Source organism: Eptesicus fuscus, chromosome 5 (assembly GCF_027574615.1).
Source record: "Eptesicus fuscus isolate TK198812 chromosome 5, DD_ASM_mEF_20220401, whole genome shotgun sequence".
NCBI lineage: Eukaryota > Metazoa > Chordata > Mammalia > Chiroptera > Vespertilionidae > Eptesicus > Eptesicus fuscus.
In genome coordinates this window covers 57,971,328-57,992,960 of record NC_072477.1, presented here as the reverse complement: position 1 = coordinate 57,992,960, position 21,633 = coordinate 57,971,328, and the positions used below count along the sequence as shown (strand labels likewise).

At 43.8% G+C, this 21,633-nt stretch overlaps 1 protein-coding gene across 1 annotated transcript in view; it reads right to left on the bottom strand.

Annotated features, from left to right (window-relative positions):
• USP50 (ubiquitin specific peptidase 50) overlaps window positions 1-20,905 on the bottom strand; it is a 41,034-nt gene extending 20,129 nt beyond the window's left edge. Inside the window, exons 1-6 of the mRNA XM_054716239.1 lie at window positions 20,693-20,905; window positions 17,814-18,008; window positions 17,385-17,580; window positions 14,550-14,759; window positions 13,067-13,209; window positions 9,084-9,216 (exon numbers count right to left, since the gene is read on the bottom strand). Of these exons, the coding sequence (XP_054572214.1) occupies window positions 9,084-9,216; window positions 13,067-13,209; window positions 14,550-14,759; window positions 17,385-17,580; window positions 17,814-18,008; window positions 20,693-20,745 (930 nt within the window). The 5' untranslated portion in view covers window positions 20,746-20,905. The remainder of the gene's footprint in view (window positions 1-9,083; window positions 9,217-13,066; window positions 13,210-14,549; window positions 14,760-17,384; window positions 17,581-17,813; window positions 18,009-20,692) is intronic.
• Window positions 20,906-21,633: the final 728 nt, after the last annotated feature.

Below are 21,633 nucleotides of genomic sequence, written 5' to 3'. Positions count from 1 at the left end.
TTAACTTAAGGCTTTAGGTCAAGTATGAAAGTGGTTTAATTGCAAAAGAATCTAAATAAAATGTGTAACCTTGAAAGCTGTAAAAGGAAAATAAACTTAAGAAAACTATTGATTTAGTAGGAGGCAAGAAAAAAAGGAGGAAATGAGAAATAAGATTAAAGCACACAAGATAACAACAGAAACAAATCCAAATTTATACAAGTTGAAATATATGGAAATGTACTAAACTTACTAGACAGAGATTGACAAACAGAATTTCTTAAATCCAGTTCTACACTATCATTCAGAACTCAAAAAGGTTGAATTTAAAGGGATAGAAAGGATGCCGTAGGTAGATACTACTAAAAGAAAGCTAGAGTAGCTATATAAACATCAATTAAAATGAACTTAAACACAAAATGCATTATAAATGATAGTCACTTCATAATAAAAAAGGTTTAATACACCAAAAAGTTTATAATTCTAAATTGCTATGCAGTTTAAATATATAGGTTTGTTTAAAAATTTGTTGTAAAATACTGACAACTTTAGGGAAATTTTGACGAGTCTACCATCATAATGGCATACACTTTTTCTATGCTGTAATATATATTTTATATATAAAGATAATAAATAATGACCAAATTGTATTCATCCCAGTAAGGCAATAGTAAAATTAGAAAATCTATAAATGTAATTGACCACACTAACATATTTAAAAAGATTCAGGAGAGTCATAGCATCTCGAAAAAAAATTTTTAATAAAATTAAACACCTTTACAAACATGCACAAAAATTGTTAGCAAACTAGAAGTATCCATAACCTGATAAAGTGTAGCTACTAAAAATTTACAGCAAACATCATTCTTGATTATTCCCTTTAAAATCAGGAAAAATATTTCAACACATTTCTTTCAACTATAAATTAGTCAAACAGATGGAGAAAAAATAGTATAGAGATGATTTTGAACAACAGAAGCTTACCTTCAATCTGGCTTCTAATAAATACACAAGTCTCACCAAATGTAAAAGAATTCAAATGGATCATAATCTTAGAACACAATACAATAAAACTAGCAGTCAATACAAAAAGTTATCCCCCCTCCACATTCCTATACTTTTAGAAATTAAGAAGAAATACTCCTAGGTAATTTTTATAGCAAATACTATATCAAAACATGGGATACAGTGATTGTCTTTAAAATAATATGGTGCGGGGAGGGCCTAGGGTGAGTATTATAGCTGAGTCGACAGCTCATCTATAAAGCTGGTTGATGGATACTGTTCGCTCTGTTTTATGTATGCCTGAAATGTTTTATAATTTCAAAGGCGGTGGTAGGCAGTGAAGTGGTCCCTAGAGCACACATTTATCATTTTTAATGCTTATATCTAAAACACAGGCTGAATGTTAATGAACTAAGCATCCAATTTAAAATATAAGGAAATAAACCTAAAGAAAGTAGAGGGAAAGAGATAATAAGGGCTAATTAAGCAGAAAACAACAAGGTAATAAGGAAGATCAAAAAGCCAACTTAGTCCTTTGAAAAGACTTAACTACGTAATAGGAACATTAATAATTGATTTTAAAAAAGAGACAAGGCAATGAATGGTTAAGTAAATAAAATTAGAAATGACATAAAGTGTTTTACCTACAATAAAAAAAATCTATATTATTGTGGGAAAAAGATTTAAGATCCAGCAGAAAATAAAAACATTTTTAATACCTGAAAAAGTTTTGCCAGCAAACTGAAAACTTTGATAAACAGAGAAATATCCAGAAAATTATAACTTACAAAACTGATGGAAGAAGAAAATAAAAAGCCTAAATAGACTTACAAATATTAAAGTAATTGCATCGGTACAGGCATACCTCAGAGATCTCGTGGGTTTGGTTTCAGACCACCACAATAAAGCAAGTCTCCCAGCAAAGCAAGTCTCGCAATAAAGCAAGTCTCTCAATAAAAGCAAGTCTCGCAATAAAAGCAAGTCTCGCAATAAAAGCAAGTCTCGCAATAAAGCAAGTCTCGCAATAAAGCAAGTCTCGCAATAAAGCAAGCCATAATCTTTTTCTGCTGGTGGAGGAGGGTCTTGCCTTCAATTTGTAAAAACACACACCTGTGAAGCACAATAAAGCGAAGGGCAGTGAAACGAGGTCAGCCTGCAGTTCAAATCTTCCCTCAGAGGGAACAGCAGGCCCAGGTGGGTTTACAGGTGAGTTCTGTTAATCCTTCAAGAAACTTTTCATCAGCGAACTACACAGGTTTGTGTAGAAGAGGCGGGGAAAGCTCCTTTAACTCTTGAGGTCAGTATAACCCCAAACCAAAGACAATTCAAGGAAGAAAACAAAGATCACTCTCACCCAAGAAGACAGATGCAAAAATATTAAAATACAGCCAACCAAATCCAGCAAAATATATTGAAGATAACAATGACCAAATTGTATTCATCCCAGCAATGCAAGAGTAATACAAATTTTTTAAAATCTATCAATGTAATTGACCGTGTTAACAGATTAAAAAGGATTCAAGAGAGCCGTAGAATCTATATTATTGTGGGAAAAGGATTTAATAGAAGTTAATACCGTCACAAAATGCACGAAAACGGTTAGCAAAACCAAAATAGAAGGAAGAACGTATAACCTGATAAAGTGTAGCTACTAGAAGCTACGGCAAGCATCACTCTTAACCATTCCATTTAAAATCAAGAAAAAAAGGATACTCGATATGGTGACTTAGAGAATCCTGAACTCACCTCCTCCCAGGAGACACGGAAAAACCAACAGGGCTGAGTTCATGTTCCTGAGATCCACAAGGCTGCAAGGCTCTGAGAAGCGACTGCAGAAGGTTGAGAGCACTCGGACTCACCTGCCCCGACTCACCTGCCCTGCTGCTCAGCCTGCAGGCAGCTGACCTTATGTGAATGAGGTTCACTTGCTACTTTTAAAGCACTGGCCTGAGGGGCAAGCGTCTACTTCAGCACAGTCGTGTCTGAAGCGCCCGCAGGCAGTACCACCTTCATGCTTTCCCTGGGCCTCAGGCTAGCGTGTGCGCGTGTGTGTGTGTGTGTGTGTGTGTGTGTGTGTGTGTGTGTGTGTGTGTGTGTGTTGTGTTGGGGGGGGGGGGGGGGCAGCTCCCTGCTCCCCTGTGCTTCATTCCAGGCCCTCCTTCTGCCATGCCCCAGAGCGCTGGCACCTCCCAGACCAGAAGATGGGAGTTGTTGTTTTCATTGAGGCAACATTGGTTTATAACATCATATAAGTTTCAGGTGTGCAACATTATCTATTTTATTTTTTAAATTTTTTGTTAATCCTCACCTGAGGTTATTTTTTCATTGATTTTTAGGGAGAGTGGAAGAGAGAGGGAAAGACAGAGAGAAACATTGATGTGAGAGAAACACATCGATAGGTTGCCTCCTGCATGAGCCCCGACCAGGGCCCGGGCGGGGGAGGAGCCTACAAACCAAGATGCCTGCTCTTGACCAGAAGGGAACCCGGGACCCTTTGGTCCGCAGGCCGATGCTCTATCCACTGAGCCAAACTGGCTAGGGCTTTATTTATTTATTTATTTATTTTTCAACATCATCATTTGACACGTGTATCCACCACATCCTGCTACCAAAAGTCTCGTTTCCATCTGTCACCATCCACTTGACCCCCTTTGCTCATTGCTACCTCCCCTCCACCAACTTTTCCCCTCTAGTAACCACCAATCTGTTGTCTTCCCCCATGATTCTATTTTGGCTTGACTCAGGTTTTGTTTTTGTTTTATTTTCTACACATAACCGAGATCATATGGTATTTGTTTTCTTCTTATTTGTGTCCTACTTATTTTACTTGGCATTATACACTCAAGATCCATCCATTTTGTCACAGATAGCAAGATTTTATCTTTTTTACGGCTGAGTAGTATTCCATTATGTAGGGTGTGTGTGTGTGTTCACATCTTTCTTGTTGTTGTTGTTCACATCTTTTTTTATCCATTCATCCATCAGTGGACTCTTGGGTTGTTTTCATACCTTGGCTATTGCAAATAATGCTTCAATGGACACAGGGATGGGGATGTCTTTTTGAATTAGTGTTTCGTATTCCAGAAGTGGAATAACTCCATCATATGGTAGTTTTATTCTTTATTTTAAGGGAATATGCACACTGCTTCATAGTGGCTGCAATTTACATTCCCACCAATAGTGCACAAAGGGCTCCCTTTTCTCTGCATCCTATTCATTGCTTGTTAGTTCTTGTCTTTCTGATGATAGCCATTTTTTTAAAAAATATATTTTTATTGGTTTCAGAGAGGAAGGGAGAGGGAGGAGAGAGAGATAGAAACATCAATGATGAGAGAGAATCATTGATCTGCTGGCTCCTGCACGCCCCCCACTGGGATTGAGCCCACAACCCGAGCATGTGCCCTTGATCGGAATCAAACCTGGGACCTTCCAGTCCACAGTCCAATGCTCTATCCACTGAGCCAACCAGCTAGGGCTGATGATAGCCATTTTAATAGATGTGAGGTGGTATCTCAATGTGGTTTTAACTTGCATTTCCCTGATGTTGAAGATCTTTGCGTGTGCCAGTTGGGAACACTCCTTTGGGAAAATATCTATTCAGATCCCCTGCCCATTTTTGTTGTTATTGTTAATCATCACCCAAGGATTTTCCCCCCATTGATTTTCAGAGAGAGTGGAAGAGAGGGGGAGAGACAGAGAGAGAGAGAGAGAGAGAGAGAGAGAGAGAGAGAGACAGAGAGACAGAGAGAGAGACAGAGACAGAGACAGAGAGAGAGAGAGAGAGAGACAGAGAGAGAAACATCGATATGAGAGACACAAATCAATAGGTTGCCTCCTGCGTGGGCCCTGACCAGGACCAGGGATTGGTCAGGTATGTACCCTTGAATGGAATCAAACCTGAGACTGTCAGTCCATGGGCCAATGCTCTAACCACTGAGCACCCAGCCAGGGCTCCTTTGCCCATTTTAAAATCAGGTTGGCTTTTTGTTGAGTTATATGACTTCTGTATACTAGTATATTTTGTATATTAACCCCTATTAGATGTATGATTTGCAACTATCTTTTCCCATCCAGTGGATTGCCTTTTTCCTCGCTGTGCAGAAGCTTTTCATTTATTTACTTATTTTTTATTTATTTATTTTATATATTTTTATTGATTTCAGAGAGAAAGGGAGAGGGAGAGAGAGATAGAAACATCAATGATGAAAGAAAATCATTGATTGGCTGCTTCCTGCATGCTCCCTACTGGGGATCGAGCCCGCAACCCAGGCATGTGCCCTTGACCAGAATTGAACCTGGGACCCTTCAGTCCATAGGCCAACACTCTATCCATTAAGCCAAACCGGCTAGAGCTTACCTTATTTTTTAAAGAAGAGATTGCTAGTCAATTTTTAAATATATATATATATATATATATATATATATATATATATGTATGTATGTATCAGAGAAGAAGGGAGAGAGAGATAGAAACATCAATGATGAGATAGAATCATTGATCACCTGTCTCCTGCACATCACTACTAGTAAGACTGATGTCTAGCAGCTTACTGCCTATGTTTTCTTCTATGTATTTTATGGTTTCAGATCTTATGTTCAAGTCTTTAATCCATTTTGAGTTAATTTTGTGTATAGTGTAACATAGAGGTCTATTTCATTCTTTTGCATGTGGCTGTCCATTTTTCCCCAGCACCATTTATTGAAGAGACTTTCCTTTCTCCGTTGTATATTAACCCCTATCAGATGTGTGATTTGCAACTATCTTTTTCTATCCAGTAGGTTCCTCTTCCTTTTGCTTGACTCCTTTGTTGTAAATTAGTCTTTCCAGGAGGGAGGCCAGTTTGATTCCAGGAGCTTAATTAAGCCTGAGGGCAGGCTCTTGTTTGGCACATAATGAGGGGCCTGTGGAGGTGCTTTCAGGGAACATGTGCGGGTGGAAACCTTCGTTGCGCTCTCCCTGGGCCTTTCTCCAGCTGCCGGTATCTCCCAGAAAGGAGCTTAAATTTTTTGCAGCTGCTGCCAGGGAACCCCTCTACCTTGCCTGGCTCTGGGGGCCCTGGGGGCTTACACCTGTGGGTCCCACAGGACTTGAACCAACAGAGAAAACGTCCTTAAACTGCCGCCACCACCACGGCACAGCAAGAAGCCACAGATCCAGGAGCTCTTTCTGTGGGAAGCGCGCCATTAGCTTATTATCATAGCTGCCCGAGGGACAGGCTCCTCACCGAAGACACATCTGTGGGCTGATGTAATCCTTTCTGGGGACCTCAGAGGGAGGCACTGTCTTTCCACTCTCCCCTGGCCATGCTCTGGAGTGCCAGTAGCGCCCCAGGAGAGCTGTTACATGTATCTGGTGCCCTGGTTTTTTGGGCTGTTGCCCACCCAGGGGATCCCCCTTGATGGCCTGGCTCTAGCGGCCAAGGGGAGCTTGGGTTTTTTGGTCAACACTCTAGACAACTGAGCTACCCGGCCAGGGCTAAGAGGTGGCTGTTTTATCTAACGTATAGAAACCATCACAGAGAGTCAAGTAAAATGAAGAAACAAAGGAATAGGCTTCAAATGAAAGAACAAGATAAAAACTCGGGGAAAAACCTTAATGAAATGGAGATAAGTGATTTACCTGATAAAAAGTTCAAAGTAATGGTCACCAAACTCGGGAAAAGAACAGATGAACACAGTAAGAACTACTTCAACAACGAGGGGAAAAGTAAGATAGTACCAAAGAGAAGTCACGGAGCAAAAGTTCAAAACTGAACTGAAAAATACACTAGAAGGCTTCAGCAGACTAGAAACGGAAGAAAGGGTCAGTGAACTCAAGGATGACAATGGAACTCTCCCCATCAGAGTAGCAAAAAGAAAAAAATAATTTTAAAATGACGACAATAGTTTAAGGGACTTATGGGACAACATCAAGAGGGTTAACATTTGTATTATAGGGGTCCCAAAAGGGAAAGAGAGAAAGGGGCAGAAAACTTATTTGAAGAAATAATGGCTAAAAACTTCCCTAACTTGAGAAAGGAAATAGACATTAAAATATAAAAGTTATATTTAAAAAGATACAGGAAGCCCAGAAAGTTCCAAATAAGATGAACCCAGAGACCCACGCCGAGACACATTATATTTTAAAAGTCAAAAATTAAAGGCAATGAGAGGATCTTAAAAGCAGCAAGAGGAAAACAACTTGTCACTACAAGGCCTCCCCAACCCCCCACCTTCCGCCTAAGACTATCAAAAGATTTTTCAGCAGAAACTGCAGTCTAGAAGGGAGTAACACAATATTTTACACATACTGGGTGTCCTAGCCAGAGAAGTAGGACAAGAAAAAGAAACAAGAGATGTAATAATTGGAAAGAAAAAAACTGACATTTGCCAAAAAAATTGAAAATGTAAACAATGGACACTTTTAAGAATAATTTTAAAAACTGTGTTAAGGTAAAACCAAGCTTTTCATGTGATAATATAGTTGAATGTCTTCATGAACTTTGGAGAGGGTAACTTGTGTCATGTGCCTTCATCATTGAATCTATTCGTCACAGCAAGTCTATAAGCGAGTAACAATGCTCCTGTTTTACAGATGAGAGACTGGCACAAGAGTCCCAGATCCTGTACTAGTAAGTGGCAGCGTTGGGATTTAAACCAAGATCTATATTTTACAGTCTATGTGTTCTTTTTTCCTTTTCCTCTATGTATATGTGTATGTTTTTATATGTATACTGGAGGCCTGGTGCACGAAATTCGTGCATTGGGGGGGGTCCCTCAGCCCGGCCTGCACCCTCTCACAATCTGGGACCCCTCGGGGGATGTCTGACTGCCAGTTTAGGCCTAATCCTTGCAGTCGGACACCCAACAGTCAGACATCCCTCTCGCAATCCGGGACCACACCCTCCTAACCGCTCACCTGCCTGCTCACTCCTAACTGCTCACCTGCCTGCCTGCCTGTTTAGTGTGTGTCACAGCGACTGGTCATTCCGGTCATTCCCTCGTAAAGGTCGCTTAGGCTTTTATATATATAGATAGATATACATATATTATATGCACGTGTATATGTGCTCTTAATATATGTATACAATATGTGCATATATTATGATCTCAATGTGTGTATGTGTGTGTGTGTGTATATATATATATATATATATATATATATGCCATATATATGTATGTGTATATACGCACCTACTTTTTTTTTATTGATTTGAGAGAGAAAGAGAAACATCGATTTGTTGTTCCACTTATTTATGCATTCATTGGTTGACTCCTGTATGTACCCTTACTGGGGATCAAACCTGCAACCTTGGTGTATCAGGACAATGCTCTAACCAGCTGATCTACTCAGCCATGGCCCACACACCCACTCTTAATATATGATATATAAATCCAAATAATTCCTGACAGACAGATGGTAGGTAGGTAGATAAACATTCCTTCTCTCTACTTACCACTGCACATCCCTTAATATATTGCCATGGCTAATGACTAAACCACATGGTACCCCATCTATAACACAGGCTTTAAAAATAATTGTACATACTCCATAGAATTGTTGAAATAATTAAATGGGAAAATACGTGTTAAGTACTTAACATAATGCCAGGCTCAATACATGATGGCTATTGCTGTTATTAACTACTACCTACATAGTAGATGATTTGGTCTGAATATACCCTAGGCTTTCTTTCCTTCTGGGAATCCGCAATGATGAGAGTTGGCACAGAGCCCAAGGGGGCCTCTGAGGCTTGTATACACAGGGCTGGATGTATACAGGCAATGAGTCTGCGACTATTATGTACCTAGTGTTTGGGGGCTTTGGCCATAGGGGGCTCACCGTTATTCTTCTACTGCCCCCAGAGCACAATCTGCAAACATCTCTAGATCTGAAATAACCACTGAGTCGGGGGAAGTGAGGAGGCAGCGACCAGGGCATTTTATTCTTTCACTGCTCTACTGCTCAGGGTCAAAGCAGGGAGTTTCCAGGCTCTACATTTTGTTTTAAAAAGCAACATATAGAAGTCAGGGAAAGATAGAAGGAGTAGGCATTTAAGCAGATAATCCTACAGTTTTCTTTAAATTTGTATTATTTTAAATAGTTGTATTTTACTCACCACCACTGCACAGAGGTTATATTTAGGATGTTTCCGGAAAACTGGACAAATGTAAGGAGTAAGGTCCAAGTTAGTGAGCGGGTAATGAATATCGGTTCTCAGTTTCCTTTTCATTGTACCCAGAATGTCAAACCTGGAGCGATAATAAATGTGTGCAATGAAAAGTGAGTTTGTGAAGCACTCATGAATGAAGTCCCCGTAGCTTGACCAATTCTAAGTACAGTTCAAAGTAATTTCGTAAAAAGATTATTTGGTGCAGATGTGTACACACAGGTTTTTCTTATCTACATATATTTAGGACAGGCGTCCTCAAACTACGGCCCGCGGGCCACATGCGGGTGTTTTTGCCGTTTCGTTTTTTTACTTCAAAATAAGATATGTGCAGTGTGCATAGGAATTTGTTCATAGTTTTTTTTTAAACTATAGTCCGGCCCTCCAACGGTCTGAGGGACAGTGAACTGGCCCCCTGTTTAAAAAGTTTGAGGACCCCTGGCTTAGGAGCTCTGCATCCACAGGCCTTGTCGACACTGAGACTGGAGAGGGCCAAGAGCTCGAGTCAGGACCTGAGCCAGTGTGGAGTCAATCCGGGGGCAGCGGGCGAAGGAACCACTGGCAGCGCCTGGAGACTTCACTGCGGAGCGGCTGGTGCCTTCACGCTAGCCAGGCTGCCTCAGTTTCCCTCTTCTGGATATCAGCACACGTGGTCTCGGCAGTGTCCTGCTTTCCAGCTCTGAGGTTTTAACATCTTTTAATAAGATACCATTTTGTGAAACGCTTGCCACACTCTCTATTTGCCATATGGATCAGCAGTTCCCAAAGCTGAGTCCATCGCAGAACGACCCTGGAGCTCCTTAAAAAGTAAGTTAGGTTCATTTTGGGAAAATGGCTGATTTAGGTCTGGGGCAGGGCAATTCCTGGATGAGCCTGAGGTAGGCTTAGGCCTGAAAGCAAGAAACCTTGTTTGCAAAAACGAAGGGACCATATGACCCAGCAATGCTATGCCTAGGTATCATCTGAAAAGAAATGAAAACTTCTATCCACATGAAAATCCACATCCTAATGTTTACTAGCAGCTGTATCCACATCTGCCTCAAACTAGACACAACCCAAATGTTCATCAACTGGTGAACGTGGTACATTCATAAAAGTGACTACTACACAGCAATAAAAATACTACACTACACTACACCACACCACACCATGAATTAATCTCAGAAACATTGTGCTAAGTAAAAGAAGCCAAACTCAAAAGGCTGCACATAGTATAACATAGGGCATTCTGGAAAAAGCAAAACTATAAGGATACAAATCAGATCAGAAATTTCCAGGGGCTGAGAGTAGAGAAGGGATTGATTATAAAGGAGCATGAGAAAAAAATAAATTAAATAAATAAATAAAGTAGGTATGAGAAAACTTTTTGGGGTGATAGAGATAGTCTATATGTTGGCTGATGGTTACATGACTGTGTGCATTTTTAAAAATTCATGGAACTGTGCATCTAACAAGGATGAATTTTGTGCCTGTAATTATATTTTATTAAAACTAAATGAGCTAATAATGAGGTAACAAAAGCTTGAAGCGGCTCTCACTGGCCCATTTTAAACAATTTGAACATCAAGAAGAACGATGATAGTAATGGATACGAAGCACATTAGGTTTAAGTGTCCATAGGTCCGGGGTGATACCAATTACAGAGGGGAAACTACAGCTTTTTAATATATTTTATTGATTTTTTACAGAGAGGAAGAGAGAGGGATAGAGAGTTAGAAACATCGATGATAGAGGAACATCGATCAGCTGCCTCTTGCACAACCCCTACTGGGGATGTGCCCGCAACCAAGGTACATGCCCTTGACCGGAATCGAACCCGGGACCTTTCAGTCCGCAGGCCGACGCTCTATCCACTGAGCCAAACTGGTTTCGGCGGAAACTACAGCTTTAAATGGGAGATCTTGCAGTCACCACCTTACCTAGGGGATCGAACCTAACAGTACTAATAGTGAGAGAAACTTTCATGATGTGCCTCCTGATGCAAAGTGATAAGCACACAACATCATCTATGCCAGATTCTTGCTAAAAAAAAAAAAAAAAAATACAATAAAATAAAATTTTAGCCTGGCCCCGCTGGTGTGGCTCAGTGGTTGAGTGTCCACCTAGGAACCAGGAAGTCACGGTTCGATTCCCAGTCAGGGCACATGCCCAAGTTTCGGGCTCAATCCCCAGTGGGGCTGTGGGAGGCAGCTGATCAATGATGCTCTCTCATCATTGATGTTTCTATCTCTCCGTCCCTCTCCCTTCCTCTCTGAAATCAATACAAATATATTTTTAAAAAATTTAGCTTGAATCTAAGCATGAGGAAACAATTAACTAAATCCAGAACAAGACACAGTCTAAACAATGGGCTCTTCAAAGGCTCAATATAAGAAAAAAAAAAAAAGTTTAGATATATACAAAGGGGGAAAGATCGTTCTAGATGGAAAAAGACAGCCAAATGCAATGTAGGACCCTTGACTGGATCCTAGATTTGAAAAAAGTTATAAAAGACATTTTGGGGATGGGGGAAGTTAGGTATGGACTGTATCTTAGGTGATATACAATTATTGTCACATCTCTTAGGCGTGATAATGGTGATTATGCAGGAGAATGTCCTTATTCTCAGGTGATACGTGGTGGAGTACGGAAGCATGAAATGCCATGTGTTACATCTTACTTCAGACGGTTCTGCTAATAAAATGGAAGGGGGCGGGGGGAAGGGAAAGAGGAGAGAGAGACAGAAAAGAGAAAGGAAATGTGGCAAAGTGTCACCAACTAATGAACACTTTAGGGTATATGGGTACTCATGATATAGTTTCAACTTCTTTGTAGATTCGAAAGTTTTAAAATAAAATTTGGTGGGGGGATCTAAAAATTAAAATAGGGATGCTTAGACTCTGCCTCAGACCTGTGGAATCAGAATTTGTAATGGGAATTTATTTTTTTAAAAGCACTCAAAGTGAATGCCAAATGTCCATCAACAGATGAACAGATAAACAAAATCTGGCATACATACAGTGGAATATTATTCAGCCATAAAAAGGAATGAACTTCTGGCACACATGGATGAACCTTGAAAACATGATGCTAAGTGAAATAGGCCAGCAGAAAGGATGAATGTTGTACGATTCCACTTACATGAAGCACCTAAAATAGGCAGAATTATAGACCCAGAAAGTAGATGAGAGGTTACCTGGGGTCAGGGGGAGGAGGAATGGGGAGTTACCGCGTAATGAGTACAGAGTTTCTGTTTGGAGTGATGAAAATGTTTTGGAAATAGTGGTGATTGTTGGACAACATAGATGTAATTAATGCCAATGAAGTATACACTTAAAATAGTGTAAAATGGCAAATTTTATGTTATATATGTTTTACCACAAAATTTAAAAAATCAGTGTAACATATTGGATACCATTGAATTGTAGCTTTAAGTGGGTGTATTGCATGGTATTGTATTCTATCTTTTTTTTAAAATATATTTTATTAATTTTTTACAGAGAGAGGAAGAGAGAGGGATAGAGAGTTAGAAACATCCATGAGAGAGAAACATCGATCAGCTGCCTCCTGCACACCCCCTACTGGGGATGTGGCTGCAACCAAGGTACATGCCCTTGACCGGAATCGAACCTGAGACCCTTGAGTCCACAGGCCGACGCTCTATCCACTGAGCCAAACCGGTTTCGGCTGTATTCTATCTTGATAAAGCTGTTCAAAAAATATGCTCGTCCTAGCTGGTGTGGCTCAATGGATAGAGCATCGCCTGCGGACTGAAGTGTCCCAGGCACATTGCCAGGGTTGGGGGCTCGATCCCCAGTAGTGGGCGTGCAGGAGGCAGCCAATCAATGATTCTCCCTCATCATTGATGTTTCTATCTCTCCCTCTCCCATCCTCTCTGAAATTAATAAAAATATATGTAAAAAAATATGCTCACAAAATGTCAAAATCCATACCTTTTCAAGTGAAAGATCATTATTTTCGGTGCTTTGGAAATGCTGGCCCTCACAGCTGCTTCTTGCTTAGTTCCACAAAAGGAGCAGTGAATCTGGTTGTTCCAGGTCAGCGTGTCTTGTTGGAAAAAGCACTGGAGACAGTCCTGTTGAGGTAAAAAAGCTGGATCAACGGCAACCCAGACTCTGCTCATACTGCAGCCTCGGAAGAGCTCCGTGCTGCCTTCCTCCGTGCCAGCAGGTCCAGGCCATGCCAGGTCACAAGCTGCACCTGGGGCGGGGGGGGGGGGGGGGTCACCTCTCCCTGCAAAGAAGGTGCTTCCTGCTCTCTTCCGTCACTGAAATGGGTCCAGGTGCCCATTCGGATCTAATCTCTGAGGCAGCATGTTTACTTCAGAATAATATTGACGGTGAAGTTCCCACTAACCAGTCAGGCAGCTGTTTTACATTATTCGTCTCATCACAAAAGTGACCTGGTGATCGGACAATGACCACATCTCAGTGTTTTGACCTGGTCATTGGACCATGACCATGTCTCGGGGTTTGGAGGTGACCCCTAATACAGCCAGCAGAACAGAGAGAGTGAGATCCCTGCCCGGGAGATGTCCTCAGTGCGGCCAGGCACCCTCAGCTCTGCAAACCATTAACCTAAGGACGAGGAGGGCAGATCCTGCTTTCAGTAGACACACCAGCACCTCATTTGGAGGCTTTGGGATTCGTTTCCAGCCGTCTTTAGCCACGGGATCTGCGAACAAGTCCCGTTCTGAATAAGTAGTGGGATTCCATTCTCCAGTTCGGGTAAATGTGTATCATCCTGCGAGGAGACGCATTGCTCCCGCCTCCAGACTGTTCCCTGTCTTCTACCACCACACCCTCTGCTACATCAGCTTTTGGTATTATGGTGAAGAAAATTCAAGAAGTAAACTAGGCACTAGGTTCCATTCTATTTTCCCAACACACTTCACAGCTTTTGTCTAAAAATATAACAGCTCGCCCTAACTGGTTTGGTTCAGTGGATAGAGCATCAGCCTTCGGACTGAAGGGCTCCAGGTTCGATTCCGGTCAAGGGCACATGCCGGGGTTGCAGGCTTGATCCCCAGTGGGGGGCTTGCAGGAGGCAGCCGATCAATGATTCTCTCTCATCGTTGATGTTTCTATCTCTCTCCCTCTCCCTTCCTCTCTAAAATCAATAAAAATATATTTTAAATATAAATAAATAAATAAAATATAAGAGCTCAAGACTGAGTCAGAATCTTTTATATCTACTTCCCAAAATGGACCTACAGACCTTTGAGATAAGGAAAGGCCATACATTTTTTGCACTTTTGTCTGTCGCTTTTCTATAAAATGTTATCATCCTGGCTTCCAATTTTTTTTTAATTTTATAAAGCAGCCCCTTTCATAGTAGAAAATACAGGAAACAGGCTGAGAGAATCCAGGACTGAATAGAACCAGAGAAGAAAGCAAGCAGGAGTGAGAGCCCTACCTGGAGAGAGCACTTGTACTCGGATGGGATGGGGAGGGGGAGGACGGTGAAGACTTCGTTCCTGTAGGTGCAGTTCTCACACTTCAGGCACATGATGCTGTAGTTGAGCTGCCCTTCAAACAGCCGGGTGACGATGGAGGTCTCGCTGGCAATCGCCTTCCTGCAGCATCGCGGAATAGACCCTGTCTCGCAGGACCTTCTTCGGTGGTACTAATCAAGGAATGAAAACCAAGGACTGGTTATCAAACAGATTTTAATAGAATGACTTGAATTTTTCCATCAGAACGATACATTGCTGCCAGAAACCATGTTGTAGATTCAGACAATACATAGAGTGAGAACTTAAGAGCATGTAGTTTGTGTGACTTCCTATAATCCAGCCAATCCCCTCCTTAGTGAAGCTGAGGAATGATACCCTAACCTGGTAACACATATGGCCGTGGCTCCAGAAGCTCACAGCCTCATGATAAAGTGACAGAGGGCCCGGCCCGGGAGGCAGTTTTTCCCGGGAAGAGTTTCTAGGTAAGTTTCAAACTAGCTTTCAGTCATGGCAGCTGATCTAGAGGTGAAATCAAGGAATTTGATCTCCCCGCCAGTCCCTTCAGGTTATGTTCCCTAGCCACTTCTCCTTTTGTTAGAAAACACTTTCTATTTTTTAAATTATTTTTATTTCTTAATTAAAACTTTTTTTCAATTACAGTTTACAGTCACTGTTATGTTGTATTAGTTTCAGGGGTACAGTTTAACGATCCATCATATACTTTACAGAGTGACCCACCTGATACTTCCCGTACCCACCTGGCACCACACACAGTTATTACAATACTCGAGGCCCGATGCACGAAATTTGTGCAAGAGCAGGGCTTCCGTCCCCCGGCTGCTGGCATCGGCTTCTCTCTGGCCGCCAGCAGGCACCTGGGACCCAGGCTTCCCTTGCAGCCCTGGCTTCATCAGGAAGGTCATCCGGAAGGATGTCCGGTCTAATTAGCATACTATGCTTTTATTACTATAGATTAGTGACTATTGAAAATAACACTACAATGAACATAAAGGTGTATATATTCTTTCAAATTAGTGTTTTGGGTTTCTTCAGATATAAATCTAGAAGTGGAATTTCTGGGTCATAAGCAGTTCCAATCTTAATTTTTTGAGGTCACGCCATACTGTTCCCCACAGCAGCTGCACCGATCCACGTTCCTACCAACTGCGCACGAGGGTTCCCTTTTCTCTGCATCCTCACCCACACTTGTCAGTTTGTTGGCTTATTGATGACAGCCATTCCGCCAGGTGTGAGATGACATCTCACTGTGGTTTTAATTTGCATTTCTGTGATAACTAGTGACTCTGAGCATCTTTTCACGTGTCTATTGGCCATCTGTCTGTCCTCTTTGGACAAATGTCTATTCCGAGAACACTTTCTAAAAGAGCAGATCTTAAATCTCCGAGGCAGCCCGACTAACTGGCCGGGCGCCTGGCTCGACCCTAGCCCCCTCTCAGGGGCAGCACGGCCGGCCGGGAGCACACCCCTCGTCAGGGACCCGACACACTTGGGAGGCGCGTTAGCTCCGGTCAGCTCTGCCCCGGAGCTGCCCACCGCTCCACTTGGGCTTCCTTCTGGGATCACACCTGCTGCCCAGGCCTGCCCCTCCCTCCTCCCCCCAACAGGGATGCAATTAGTGCCTCTAATTCCAAGTTTGGTCTTGGGAACCAAAGTGTTGTTTATTTCCGACTGGCTGCCAGTGAGAACCCAGGTGCTTTTACTGACCACCACCCTCCCTCTGGCTAGAAAAAGGGCAGCCGTGAATATTTTATAAGGAGTGAAAAGGAACAGTGGAACCGAGGGCTGCAGATGAGGAGGACCCATGGCTATGCTGTGATCCTTTACGCTGAGTATTTCCTGGAGCCAGCGATGAGGTAAGCGGACACCACAAGGACACCGCCTAACCTCAAGGACACATCTTCGGGGACTGTGGGTCCCCAGTCAAGGCTGAAGGCAGTGAGTCGTGTAAATAAAAGCAAAACCCGTAGTAGGTGGCAATTTCATGGTTCATTAAATGTCCTAACTCAGTGGTCGGCAAACTCATTAGTCAACAGAGCCAAATATCAACAGTACAACGATTGAAATTTCTTCTGAGAGCCAACTTTTTTAAACTTAAACTTCTTCTAACGCCACTTCTTCAAAATAGACTCGTCCAGGCCGTGGTATTTTGTGGAAGAGCCACACTCAAGGGGCCAAAGAGCCGCATGTGGTTCGTGAGCCGCAGTTTGCCGACCATGGTGCTAAGTGAACGAGGGATTCGGGTTGGGCGTGTTTGGCATGAAGATGAAACGTTACCGTACACAGATCTGTCTGTAATCTAAGGCCGAACTGAATACTTTCTTGGGTTTGTTGTTACCAAGAACACTTAATTTTAAGTTGTAAAGTTCTGTATGTTGTAACTCAGGAGGAATCATATTTTTTATTAAAAAATGTGAATTTTCACTTTTAAGAAGTAGTCCATGCGGAGGTAATTGGCAAAGGGAACGGAGTTAGTGGTTCTCACACCGTTTGATCCCTGGAAATACCAAGTGAGCGTTCCCAGAGCACCAGGCAGACGCCCGGCGCCCTCAGCACTGGAGCGAGGCCTGGAAGCTGGGTCCTGACCTCTTCCCGGTGACTCTGATGACCGGCTCAGCTAGGGAAGCACAGACGCATCCAGACGCTAACCTGGAGCCCCCCAGCACCTGAGCTTGGCACAGAGCAAGATACTGACTGAAGGGACGAAGGAATGAAAAGTGAAAGTTGCGGATGGAGCAGAAGGTCTCTCCTATGTCAAGGCCATTCATTCTACTTACCTTTTTCAGGGACTCATGAAGCTCATTCAGGACGTAAATCAAGAATTCCTGAGCGTCTTGCTGTGTCTTTTTCATAAACGCTGGGTAGAGGTTGCCAAGAGCTGACCGAAATATTTCTGGTGAGACACAGTCTGAGTCCCCCAGCCACATGTCTGTCATCACGTAGGCAAAAGCGGTGGCGACTTTGCTGCAATCCCTGGGGAGAAGGGAGGGGCGTTTCTGGCTGCTCTCAAGAAAGAGGGCACCTCGGACCCAAAACGAAGCTTCATTCCCTTCCCGGTCGACCCTCCCACTTCCCTCACCCCAGACTGGTGTCTGGGCGCTGAAGCCTCTGCCGGCCTGAGCAGGGGTCCCAGAGGCTCCCTGCCCAGCCTCGCCTTGGGGGAGCGGGGGCGGGGGCCGGGCCGCAGGGGACACGCGTGGCCTTACTTTTGAAGGGCCGTGATGTACTTTCCGGAGAGGAAGTACTCCACCAGCGGCGAGATGCTGCAGAGACACTGCAGGATGGCGTTCATGTAGCACGTGTTGCCCAGGTTCCGCAGGCCGGTCACGCCCTGGCAGTGCGGCTGGTTCCCGCCGGCCTTGTGCACCGGGGAGGCGCGGCAGTGATCTGCACACTCGGCGCTGGGCCCGCGAGGAAAGAAAGCAGCGTTGTGAGGGAAGGGAATACTCACCCACAGACCTTGTATGCGTCTGTGCATGACCCAGGAACGCAGACATGGGGGTGGTGAGGGCCTGGGGCGGGGGGTGGGGGCGGCTGGAGGGGGTCGATGGGGAATAAGGGGGACCTATGTAATACTTTCAACAATAAAGATTTTTAAAAATAATTTAAAAATATGTACAAATGACAGTACGTCTCTTTCAACTTCATGACACAGAGAGTTCTTTTATTTTTTATTTTTATCCTCCCACGGGGATATGTTTATTGATTTGAGAGAGAGAGGACGGCAGAGAGAAAAAACATTGATGAGAGAAACATCCATCGGTTGCCTCCTGTATGCCCCGACCGCGGGATGCAACCTTTTGTTGTACAGGACGGTGGTCCAATCAACCGAGCCACCCGGCCAGGGCCAGAAGAGTTCTTAATAAGGCTTCCATCAAGCACACCCCCCACCAGGACAGCAGTATTCGAGCTTGGAGTCTAAAATTGCATTACTTAGTCCAGAACTCTCTGAATGGTGCCTGCAGCCAAATAAGCAGAGATAAAAGTTTCTTCCTAAAACCAAAGGGGCCAGACATAGTGACCTTTCAGAGTCCTGGCATTGCTAAAAACGCAGACTTTCCCGCTAAATACCAAAGCACTTCCCTTCTTGTTGGGCAAGAAATGTAACTATTATTAGTAGTAATAATAATAGGTAGTAGTTAATAATAGCAATAGCCATCATGAATTAAGCCTGGCGCTATATTAAGTACTTAACATGTATTTTCCCACTTAATTCTAGCAACAGTTCTGTGGAGTATGTACAGTTATTTTTAAATCCTGTGTTATAGATGAGGTACTATGTTTCAGTGGTTTAGTCATTTGCCTATGGCAATATATTAAGGGGTGTGCAGTGGTATGTAGAGAGAAGGAATGTTTATCTACCTACCTACCTACCTACCTACCATCTGTCAAGAGTTATTTTGAGTTATATATTATACTTGAGGGCTGGTGCATGAATTCGTGCATGAGTGGGGTCCGGCTGGCTCACCCCGATTGGGGCCCATGGGGCCAGGCTGGCCAGGGGGAGGGGCTGTGGGCAGTTGGCCAGCTGACTCCACCCCCTGGTCGAACTCCTGGTGGAACTTCCAGTGGAGGGGACAATTTGCATATTCGCCTTTTATTATATAGGATATTAATAGTTGGGTGTGTGTACACAAATACATATATACATATTGAGAGCATATTATGTACATATACTAAAAGCACATATATACACTACGTGCATATTATATACTAGAGGACCAGTGCATGAAATTCGTGCATGGAGTGGGGTGTCTCTTAGCCCAGCCTGCACCCTCTCCAATCTGGGACCCCTCAGAGAATGACCTAAACCAGCAGTCAAACATCCCTCTCACAATCCAGGACTGATGGCTCCTAACTGCTCACCTGCCTGCCTGCCTGTTTGCTCCTAACCGCTTCTGCCTGCCAGCCTGATTGCCCCCTAACCGCTCCCCTGTTGGCCTGATTGATGCCTAACTGCTCCCCTGCTGGCCTGATCGCCCCCAACTGCCCTCCCCTGCTGGCCATCTTGTGGCGGCCATCTTGTGATGACATGAGGGCGTCCCACGAGGGCGCGAGGACCACCTAGGCTTTTATTCGTATAGATGTATATATAGACATAGAAAAACACACACATACAGCCGAAACCGGTTTGGCTCAGTGGATAGAGCGTCGGTCTGTGGACTGAGGGGTCCCAGGTTCGGTTCCAGTCGGGAGCATGTGCATTGGTTGCGGGCACATCCCTGGTGGGGGGTGTGCGGGAGGCGGCTGGTCGATGTTTCTCTCTCATCAATGTTTCTGGCTCTCTGTCCCTCTCCCTTCCTCTCTGTAAAAAGTCAATAAAATATATTTTAAAAAAAGAAAAAGAAAAACACACACATACATAGAGGGAAAGAGAGTACAAGTATAGACTTTGTGAGAAAAATAGCTTGGTTTACACCCTGACCTGCCGCTTACCAGTCACAAGATCTGGGACTCATGCCATTTCTCATCTATGAGACAGGAGCACTGCTAGCCGCCTTAGAGGTTCGTAGTGAGGATTAGATTAAATGATGCAGGCATGTGGCACCGATTGCATAGCGAATAGGAGGTAACCTAAGATCTTTTTAAAGGAGTGACTGATTGATCTAGGACGTCCCTAACAGTGAGCTCTAGAACTAAAGCGTTCAGGTGAGTCAGCCAGACCTGCACGGGGGCGGGAACTCTCTGGGCTCCTGGGGAGTCCTCCTCCCTCCACAGTTTCCTTTTGTAAGTTGGCTATTGCGCCAGGCAGCCCGGCATCTTTGTCCTTTATGAGATGTCTTTCCATCTACGGTATGAAATGGGGTCTCCATGAGATGACCCCCCCCACCCCCCCGCACCACCCTGCGGGTCTGAAAGGGCTCGCTGTTACATGGAGGGTCGTTTCACTTCTATTTACCGGTGTCACCCTTCGGGAATATCTACTGCCTGCATATTAAATAGCCTCTTCCCTTCCTTCCGGGGACCTGCAGTGGGTAAGGTCTGGGGGAACCCTTCCGAAGGCGGCACCTTCCCCGACTGCTTTAGCGTGGGCTCCCACCCGCCCCACGCTGGGCTGAGAAAGCCGCGGAGGACAGAGGCTCACAGGACGTAGTAGATGCCGAAGTCATCCGCGGGGGAAGGCCGCTGCGAAGTCATGTTCGTGAACCCACGCTGGACTTTTCACTGCTATTTGGGAGCGACTTCTAGTCCTTTTAACTTCATTTCTCCCAGCCTGTTATCGCGGCTCTTTTTGTTTGTAATAAACTGTATGTCCCTCCCCCTCCTTTCAGTAGCTGCAAACTGGTTTTTATCTGCACTTCAGCTACATTCCAACTTGGATTTTCTATGCATCATAATCCTTCCCGTTCATCTTCAATATTCTAACATGTTGCCATGAGCTACTGTTACTTGGTTGCTTAAAAACTTTGCAGCAGATTCAGTTTCAAAGAATGAACTAAATATATAACATCTACTCCTCCATCACTCAGGTTCTCTTGTGTAGGTTTATTAAGCAAGTGCACGCTCTTGCACACACACACACACACACACACACACACACACGAAGATTTACCCGCCGGAGTCAGTGGACACCATGGCGACGCACTCAGGACCGGGAGGACCGTTTCTTACCCTGGGGAGGGAGGCAGTTGGATTTTGCCGCTTCCAAAAATGCATAGCACTGAGGTAGACTGGATCATTAATTACAGTGCAAAGGGGGTGCACGCACATGCGTGTGCACACCGCACAGACACATAATCCCACTAGTGCCCAAAAGGGCACATATAAAGGGTTTATTATAACATAATTTATGAGCTTAGAAGTAGCAGAGCACACAATGATCTCCTGAGCCTCATGTTCTTCATGGAGAACTGTGCTTAAGAAAGCTCTTCAGCCGGCTGGTGTGGCTGAGGTTGAGCGTCCACCCCTGAACCAGGAGGTCACAGTTGGATGCCTCATAAGGGCACATGCCGGGTTGCGGGCTGGATCCCCAGTAGGGGGCGTGCAATCGATGATTCTCTCTCATCATTGATATTTCTATCTCTC